This window comes from Pygoscelis adeliae, unplaced genomic scaffold (assembly GCF_000699105.1).
Source record: "Pygoscelis adeliae isolate BGI_AS28 unplaced genomic scaffold, ASM69910v1 Scaffold59, whole genome shotgun sequence".
Taxonomy (NCBI): domain Eukaryota; kingdom Metazoa; phylum Chordata; class Aves; order Sphenisciformes; family Spheniscidae; genus Pygoscelis; species Pygoscelis adeliae.
In genome coordinates this window covers 2,309,369-2,319,656 of record NW_008825565.1, presented here as the reverse complement: position 1 = coordinate 2,319,656, position 10,288 = coordinate 2,309,369, and the positions used below count along the sequence as shown (strand labels likewise).

Below are 10,288 nucleotides of genomic sequence, written 5' to 3'. Positions count from 1 at the left end.
AACCTTGGAAGCCGCTTATAATTTGTTCTGACTTGCTTGAGATACACTCAGAAGGCAAGTGTCCATTAGAGAAGTTAGAAATTACGTTTTAAAAGTTACACAGATGACATGCTGATACTGATTTTTAGATATTTTTACTGATACTTATCTTTAGATTATTTCAAATTACCTTAGAAATTGATAGGTTGGTGCATTCCTACATCTTATACAAAGACTAACAAAGACAAAAGGTTACTAATGATTGCTATTTATTTTGTTAAGTCAATAAAAAGTGCATAGTACAAGCCCTTTATCCCAATCCAAGTACTCAGTAAAAGATTACTAGGAAACCGCAAATGGCACAGATGATTTTTTTGTTTGGCATAATTCAGACATTTTAAACCACCGATTTACATTAGGTACATCACATCATCACTCTTCCTTTTTCAATCATGAACATTACAAGGCTAAGTGATCTGCAGACAATACATGAATACATATGATTTCTCATTTCAGAGTATAATAATTGTGTTAAGCAGACTCTAAAATACTATTGTTTTAACAAAGTTCTAAGCTAAGGTATAATTGCAAACTTCCCTCCTTATTTCCCAATTGCTACAACTGGCGTCTCTTACTAACCGAGCTTAAAACCCTCGTTACAGAATTAATCATCTCCTGAAGCTTCACATACCACTAATCTCTTCCACGCTTCTTCTCAAAATTTACCATAAACATCTGTAACCATGATACAATTATTTCATCGCAAACTACATCACTAAAGGCCAGATTTCTGCCACCCTTACTAAAGCTGCTACTAGTACATTATCTCAGAGTAGCCCCACAAACTTGAGTGCAACTACTTGATGAGTAAGGCACTATTTAACATGAATAAGAGTGGCAAAATACAGTCCTACAATTATTTACTTTCATTTTAATTGAGTGGTTATCTGAAGGTTATATCTTGGAGAGAGTATCTGAATTTAGAAGGCATATATTTTGATGTGGGATAGTGGCCTGGCTCTTTAGTAAAACATTTTACAATAAAATATTTGCAATGTTTTTTTCTTTTACATAGAAAATTTAAAATAGCAATTTACATGAGGAAAGTATACATGTATAAAATCACTGGGACAATTACTTAGAGGAATTTCAAGCAAAGACAGTTCATTTAAATGTAAAACACAACATTACTCTGAACAAAAAGTTCATTTGCCAAGACTGTTAGAGCTGGGTGCACATGGTGAGTTTTGTAAATACATACACAGACATTTAAGTAAAGCGAGACTGATCCTCACAAGTGAGGAGCATCTGCTGTAAATCTCACCAACTTCCAATAGGATGAGGAGTGGCACTCTGTCTGAAATGAAGCCTGTTTCAGTTGGCTTTTTAATCAGTTGGAAGCCTGTTTTATGCATCCGATGATAGTGAGGAATTCTGGCCAAAAATTCTCGGAGAAAAGGTCGGCGTAGGAGATTATATATATTTTCTTGTTGGTTCAACAAAGTTATTACTTGATCTGTTCAAAACAGTATCCCAAACATAAACGTACACGGAAGGCAAAAAGCAAGCACAGTCAGATTGTTTGTCCCAGTGACATCTTTACACAGTGTTTGTGGCCTGTACACCATTAGACATAATAGGACAAATTCTCTCAGCTTCTCTGCTGCAGCCCCATTGCTTTACGTAGCGCTGCACTGATGTCACTGAGAGCACCTGGCCCAATCATCTTCTTCATTTTTTAATTTTTTTTTATTTTTTACACATGCTCCTATGCTTGGGAGCACACTATGCCACAGAAATTCAAAGGGCAATTACATCAAATTACAGAAGCCTTTCTTCAGGTCTACGCTGTACCTTTACAAGGAGGCTTAGCTGGCCCGCCATTTACCCTGAGAAGGAAAACCCCGCGTCTGTCAACCATGGGATCTGATGTGAGATTTTTTTTTACAGCCCATTAATACAAACCTTTATGTATCTTAACAGTTAGTCCCTTCAGCTCTGTAACTAAAGTCCTCATGAAATAAAGGTTTGTGGAGCAAGGCTTTGAATTCCCATGTCTGTTCTACTGACCTTTACGGAAAGAAGCTTCATGTTGGTAACATAAAAATGTTCTTTACATTATTCTCATCAATTTTTCAAATTGATCAAGAAAAATATACAGTGTCGCTTTTCTGTACATCTTTAAAATGTTCTTAAATTAATGTACATAAAAAAGTCATTCCCATTTGCTACAATGGGAGATGTGCACAGGTATGTGCACAGCCACACATAGGCACACATAAACACACCACACATACACACAAATATTAGAGGGAAAAGACGTCATATGTAGTCACCTGCAAGTTCGTCATTCAACAATTACAACCAGTAGATAAGGATGAAATGTTAAGAATTGCTGATAACATACAGGTGAAAAAACCTGAATATCCAGTATATGTTGTATACCAAAAGTTGGTAACCTCGGTAACCTCTTGGTATGATTTCATCCTGTCCAATATACATTACATCATGGCTAAAAACTTGTTAAGATACCGCTTATTGAAAGACTATACCAGGACAGAAAATTCTACCAAGTGCTTCTCACTAAATTTCTCTTTTCATAAAGTCTGTAAGTAAACAAATCCATTTTTGGAATAAATTTTTTTGACAACATATTGAATAAGATATATCATCTATTAATGAACAAGATTAAATTACTTTCTTTTTTGGTGGTATAATCTTCTGTGTAAAGTTCCCAATATATATGTCAAAGCTTTGACAGTGGCAATTATCACATTCACTTCTTTGCGCATACACACACACACACACACAATATAATTCTAGTGGACAATCCGTGCTTTTGCCAACAACCCTGAAAACTATGTTAGTGGTCCAAAGACCAGACTAAAAGCTGCTCTGAACCCAGGGCAAATATAAAATAATTTCAGTTTTTCACCACATAACTAAGCTAATAGTTGCAACCATAATATAACTCTCAAAAGCATACTGGAGAAAAAATATGGATTCATCTGAAGAAAGGTCAATAACCTTCCATTATTATAGATGCACAGGGATTTTCTTTTTCTTTCAATGCATATCAGAAATCACTGCAAAGAAATCAAGATTATTCTAACAGAAAGAGACTGAGTGGAATGTCCACAGTAATGGCAACAACCAAAAAACCTCTGCAACGCCTTATCATTATTCCAATTACAATCTACTAGGAACTGTAATAACATACAAAGCAAAAATTAACTTAAAATTGAAGTCGCTAAAAGCAGTTCATGAAAATAACCGCTGAATGATAATTCTGCTCTATATAAATGAGAAAAGAAAACAGTATTGAATGGGGTTTAGGAGTAATCTGGTCACTTCGTTCATTTGGTCGTGCAAGGTTTTAGCTGCTGAACTTTTCCAATACTGAATGCTCTAGTCCACTGGTGGGGCTGGTGGTTCTTGTCCCTAGGGGGAAGGAAGGAGGAAAAGAAAGAAAAAAAAAACACATACAGGATTAGAAACAGTGCTTCACATAAGAGGATTTAGCAATTAAAGAAGAACGCAGAAGAGTTAAATTGTGCTTTCTTTTAAGATCTTTCAAGATCTCTTTCAATATTCAGAGTAAATGAGCACCAAAGAACAATACCGTTTCCTGCATCGATAGGGATTTTCCCATGATCCCACATCTAGGACAAAGATCACCTTCCCAGTTTCACGCTGTAATTTTGTTTACTGACTTCTGTTAAAGCTGTGATTTTCCCCTTGTACATAAGAAGGCAGGAGGCAGTTCCAACCACGGACAGCGAGTGTCCAGAGGACATTTTGACCCACACTCAGTCACCCGTGCCTGCTCCGCCCCATGGCAGGCCTCACAGTTGGCCTTCGTGATTCTACTTTCACTTTGGTTTTACTCATTTTCATTGTTCCAAGAAAATACAGGAAGAAAATGTAAGGAAAAAAGGACTGCAAGGTCGTCTGTATTAAAACCAAATACATTTAAACTATTGTAAAGTCTCTCTGCAAGGCACTTTAAGACGCACTTACATTATGTGGGCTGGTTGGCTTTCCGGCTGTGTTGGATCCTCTCAGATTACTAGGTCTCAGTAAGAACAAGACAAGTGCAATCACCACCCAGGCCATCATTATCATGGCAAAGCTGATGCCATTGTCACTGGAGGAATTTGGTCCTGGCACTATAGACAAGGAAAACTCAAGTTACAAACGAGAGTGACAGCAGAGTTCTTTCCTCAAGATGAAAACAAAAATGCAACATAAGTCTCAGAAAAAAAAAGAAATATTTTTCAATCGATTTTTCTGATTAGTCCTTCCTTTTGGCTTTAAGACAAGTAATTCTTGGTTATTGTTACACCGTTTTTTTATCACATTTCTTATCCCTTTGAAAAAAGAATGTATTTCATGAGGTTTCACTGGAATTCCCAGAATTATCATGAATGTTTAGTTCACATTAACTCAATGAACTGGAGATCATAAACACACGCTTTGTGTTCAAGAAACCAAACCTGATTTTTAAGAAATCAAACTTGATGAAAAGAAGACCCAGTAATATATTTATCTGGGGAAAAAACCAACACCTGCATGTTGGTGTTTCTTTTTTGCCTCACACAAATACAAAAATAAAGCTAAAGAGATGAAAGCTTAGACTCTGTTGTTAGCCTACACACAGAGAACATGCTAATTCTAGCAAGAAGGGAGCAAACTAATGGTTATAATTTTGTTGGTTACTGTAAGTTACTGAGTGTTTGTTTGAACAAGTGTCAGTGTCAATGTGCCAGATCTCCATGACTGGTCATCCAGGTCATGTGGTATCTCTGACAGCATCGAGGAAAACATATCTCTCAGGAGGGGAAAAAGTGCTGAGGAGATACATGAAAAAGTGAAGCCGAGGAATACAATATTCAAATTGTACACCTAATTTCCATACAGAACGGCTGAGACATCAAAGCATGGAAATAAAACTGAGAAAATCCCCTCAGACTGGAAATGGCTCGTTAGTCTTTTTGGATCAAGGAAGTCTTGCAAATACTTGCACATTTGAAAACATCAACTTTTCTCCTCTGAAACATAATTTCAGATGATCAAATTGTAACCAATGTTGTCAGCTAAAGTGTAAATCAATGCATAGTTAAGTACCTATGGTACTTACATGGCCCCATTTACAATAGTATCTAAAGACCTAACATCTTCATTAGTGAACTGGATAATCAATTAATACAAAGCAATTAATATAAAGCTATAATGAATAACCTTCAGAAAGAGAAGAGCTATTCTATTTTACTACTCTAGTTGAAAACTTTAACATCCAGGGAAATTCGACAGGGACACTCGTATCTGTCAGATTTTTCAGTTGTCTCAACTCATTCGGATCATCTTGTTATGGCATCAAGTCTGGATTTGGTATTGGTTGGGAGTTGTTCTTATTTAACATTTGCTAGATAACTTATACCCAGTGAACTGCTGGAGTCAGTTATTTCCTCAGAGGTTAATGCTGATACCAAAGAACCATCCTGATCACTGTCACACTGGGTAGCATTTTTAACAGAGGCTCTTCTATGAAAGCGGTTTCTTCATAGCGTAGCTAAGACACAGCAGAGGGGCACGAGGGCACTGTGGGGAAGCTTACAGCTACTCCATTCACAACACTGCTGTTCTGCAAGTAAGACTTCATGAGTCGGGACTGTCGGACCGACATTCTTTACCATCATCACATGCACTCAAAAATGTCCAAGAAGAAAGAAAAAGGATTATAGGAGTTCATATTTCTCACAGTACCAACGAAACCATTAACATGCATGGGCAAATGAAACTGCCATACAGCTCTTGCCTTTTAAATGTCCAAAATACAGACATTTCAAAACTCAAGAAGCTGCTAATGATTAGCAGTATATACAACTACAAGTGACAATTCTTTTGGAGATCTGAGTGAATAAAGGGCGCTGTATATGAGAAGAAGGTATAGTGCAAAGAAAATAAATGAGAATGCTACAGCCTTTTAATTCATTAAATTCTAGCATATAATTGATCCAGAAAGCATATGGAATTGTGCAGGTAAGAGTTTAGGCCTGCAATTGTGTTGAGGGAAAATATTATTATTATCAACATGATATATCAATATTTTAAATCTTGGATGACCTTTATATATGCAATCCAGTAAACTAGCATATAATTCAGCACGAAAAGAACAACTGTTTTATTTTGGGGCTTCCAGACAACATTAACAGCCACCCTGAGACTACCTTCAGCAGCACCTAAGACAGCCTTAGGTACCTGCTTTGGCACGTATGTTCAGTAGAACATTGAAAATTCAGATCATCTGTTACGCTGGATTCCCCATACAACGCAGAGAAACAGGGACTAGTCAGGCTGCCTTCTGGAATTTTTGCTGACCCACAGTGCACTTAGGGTCCGCAGTGAAACAAGAGTTGGGGTAAGCAAATGCTGCTAGGTCAGCTCACGCTACAGGTCAAGGAAGGGAGCAGAAGGAACCACAGAGGGAAACCACAGGCGTTCGTGCAAAACACAATTTCTATCCAGCCTGTGTTGTAAATCAGTTTGGATGGAACCAAATGTGCTGAAACGTGTTCTAAACCAAGCTAAGCAAGGCAACAGCTGATCTAACACAGCTTGGCCCTGTACTACCTACTCAAAGCATGCCAGATACTAAAACAGCTACAACACTGTGTACACTATTCAAGTACCATTAAATCCACATCTCTCACAAATGACCATGTGCTTTAATAAGGACGTGAGATATTTCGGAATCTGTTACTTTAATCTCTTAACATAAGGCGATGAGGATAAGCAAAATCTCACATAGCTGGGGTGAATCACACTTTTCAAAGCTTCGCATCACAAATCAAGAGAACAGACAAGAAGCTGTTTCAGCTACTGGGAGCAAGAATATGTAGAATACCACAATCTTTTGCTACAAAGAGCTCCATCACTGAGATCACAAAATCATCAGGTAAGACCAGCTTATGGATAAAGAACAGTTGAGTGAAGCTGAAACCAAGCAGGATGGAATTTATGCTGATGGGCAGAAGAAAAGATCTTATTTTTAAGAGTTCACAGCCACAGTGCTTTTACCTATAATTGGTATTTTTGCAGGTAATTCGGAAGTGGTTTTTTGATTCCTTGAAGAAGAAAGGCTATGCTATAAGAGCACCTGTGGATGATATTTTTTAATATTTCCAGGTGGCTTAGAAGATTGTCCTGTTCTGACCTCATAGATGAATGTCCCTGCCACCATCCACTTCGATGGATGATCTGGTTATTAATCTCCAGTGCCTGGGAGACACCAACTAGTACAGAATGTAGCAGTACGTATTCTCCTGGTAACCCGTGTCACTCTTACAGTCTCTAACCCGCCCTTCCACACAACACTGAATCCAGCCCAAGGTCTTTATTTTCAGAGTATCTGGTGCCCTGGGCTCAGCATACCTATATACCCACACACTTCTGAATGAAGCCTGTGAGCAGTTCTGCCCCTCTGGTTACCTGGAATATTTTTACATCGTGGCTGAATTATCTCCATGCAGGAGAAAGCTTTATGAGGGGCTGGTCTGAGACTGGGGGATGAAGTCCCATGGGAGCTAATGACTATGGTGAATCCTATCTGTTGCTCCACATATGAGATACAGTTCTTTGGCTTGCTTTTTCCTATAGAAACAGACTAGGCCACATAAACTAGTCTTCTCTCAGAGAGAAATGGGAAGGGAAAAAATAATCTGCTGTTATGAGATGTTTGCCACCTCATTTAATGTTCTACTAGAAAGCAGTCAAAGCTACTAACATGATGAGTTTGGTAAAAATAATTTCTACAGATTAAAGGTCAACCACCTCCTGATTGTGCAACTGAAATCTCAAGAATACAATATGAAAATTAATAAATGCCTTTGTTAAATACTCCTTACATGAACTTAGTTGTCTTAAAGTGCTATTTTTCATTCAGAGTGAGGTTGTACTCTAAAGAAAAAGAGGAACAATTGCATTTCTTTTATTGTAAAAGTATATTCCATGTGGTGCTTTTTGTCTGCCCTCTCATGGCAGAAATATCTGCTTTTGGATCTTCAGCTTTTTACTGTTTAACATCTGCGTGTGGGAAGGCAAAAGCATGCTCTCTGACTTGTGCCTTCTTCTTTTCACAGTGTGTTTAGCCTTGCCTGTTCTGTGGAAGAAAGGTAGGAAACCGTATGAAGATATAGGTATTTTACAGATGAATCATCAGGGAAGAAAAAGAGCCTGTGGGACCTTCAGCAGATAACCCCTGCAAGCTGACACTCTCAAAGGCAGGGATAAGGAAACTGAAGAAAGCCAAAAAGGACTTGAGCGGAGGAAGGGAGAAGGGAATTACCAGAAAAGGGAGGGAAGAGTTGGCAGACATTTCATGCCGTTAGGTTAGGCTGCTGTGACTCCCCTAGATGAGTCCAACTCAAGATGAATCATAGGTACGCATTCATTTTAAAATACATAAAAATTTGGAAGTAGAGTAGACAACATTTGAGACCGTCATCTCTGACCATATTACAAGCTAGTAGAGCACTGAGAATAGCGTTGAGAATATGAATGTGGTAAATCCAGGTCACATCTGGGAATTGCTAGAACACAGAAAAAACTCAGGCGGTGGCCCCTCATTTCCTTTGACATGGAAGGCTGACTGTGAAGGGCCATGAGCCATCAGAGCAGCTCAGAACCAGCTGGGGATCCTCCTGGGCTGGATGAATCGCTGATGTTGCAACTGCAACACACTCCAGAGAAATCTTCCCTGCTCCACTTGCACTAGACAGAATTCAGAAAAGAATTATCGCTCTTATTCCTCATTTCAAGGGAAACTGTAAGATCTTCTGATTTGCTGAGCATAAACAATCTCAACAGAATATTAAATGTGTTGCATATTCAAAACTTGCAGCCTTTTTTTTCCAAGGCACCCACTGAAATGGAGGGAACAGTCATCAGACTCTGATAAATGCTCTTCCGTCGTAGCAGATATTCTGATGGAGAATCAGCAGAGGAACAGCCATCAAGCAGAGTGCCCCAATGCTCTCTGAAGCGGTGCTCATATCCTCCTGTATGTAGGAGCACAAATCCGAAAGCACTGGTCCTGACCCCGGCAGGAAACTCTCTGCAGGGTAGTCACTACAATATAATGGTGCCAACAACCATAAATAAAAATTTACAGCTAATAACACAAAAATGCGAATGAGGGAGCCTTGGTGCTACTGCTTTGATCTGGCTCCAAAAACCTAGAAAAGATCTGAAATCAAGGGTTGAAGAAACAAAGCGCACTCAGGAAGAATCAACGCAGGGTGCTTCTGAGAACTTCCAGCTGGTAGCAACAGCATAACACATGACGCTGCTGTGACACTGGCTGAACCACAGCCCTGACGTTTCCCAAAACAAAACCACATACATCTCATCAGTTATTCCACAACCTTGCAACTTAAGAATCTGTGTATGACAACATTCCCAGCTGCGCTTCCAGAAGGAAGACCAAATCCTGGGAATGAGCAAATGGGTGGGAGTGAAACAAGCTTCTTCATGTCGCGGTCCTGAAATGAGGAATCAAAGTCAGCAAGTAACAGGAAATGGAGCTGTGGGACCTAGGGAAGAGGAGACCCACCTCAAACATAAGCTCATCACTGTATAGCTCATCAGAACAGGATGAATCAATGGACAGAAGACTGGCCCAGAATTGTTTTAATCTGTCTCTGAAAACATGTCTAGAAGCTTCTCCAGGCTGAATCTGTTTATTTTTGCCTTTGACTCCTGGGAGTCTTACAGAGCTCATGTTGGCCCAAGCACAGAATCACAGAAGCATCACAAAATGATCTGACAAATAGGCAGTCAGTGTCATTGCATCAGCAGAAAAATACCTTTGCTGGAACTAAATTTAAGGCAATATAATAACATAGGAGAGGATTTACTCTATAATTTTTGCTTCGGTTTTTGAAACAAACCACTGGTTTGGAACAATTGCTGCCAAATTGCTTGCATCTGCACAGACAGTTATCGCAAGGATCTCTTTCAGGATGGAAAGCTATTTGCTGCAAACCATTCACATCCCCACTGTACTATAGCTTGGTAGTATGAAAGCTATCCCACAAGCTTTGTGCCCACACATAACAGAACTTACTCATTTATACAGTCTTTAGCCTAAGAGCTTCATAAATATTGATGAGCCAAGACTCCCAAGGCTTGAGTGAGAATGACCTACCATCGCTTGGTTTTCACTGCGGACTAAAGCTCAGAAAGCTGCACAGCCTATCTGTGCCTACTTCTAATACAGAAAATATTCCCTCTCCTTTCACCTGCCTCT

At 39.0% G+C, this 10,288-nt stretch overlaps 1 protein-coding gene across 1 annotated transcript in view; it reads right to left on the bottom strand.

Annotated features, from left to right (window-relative positions):
- Positions 1-231: 231 nt before the first annotated feature.
- Positions 232-10,288, bottom strand: part of SMIM14 (small integral membrane protein 14) — a 26,257-nt gene continuing 16,200 nt past the window's right edge. Inside the window, exons 3-4 of the mRNA XM_009332452.1 lie at positions 4,000-4,148; positions 232-3,420 (exon numbers count right to left, since the gene is read on the bottom strand). Coding sequence (XP_009330727.1) covers positions 3,388-3,420; positions 4,000-4,148 — 182 coding nt within the window. The 3' untranslated portion in view covers positions 232-3,387. The remainder of the gene's footprint in view (positions 3,421-3,999; positions 4,149-10,288) is intronic.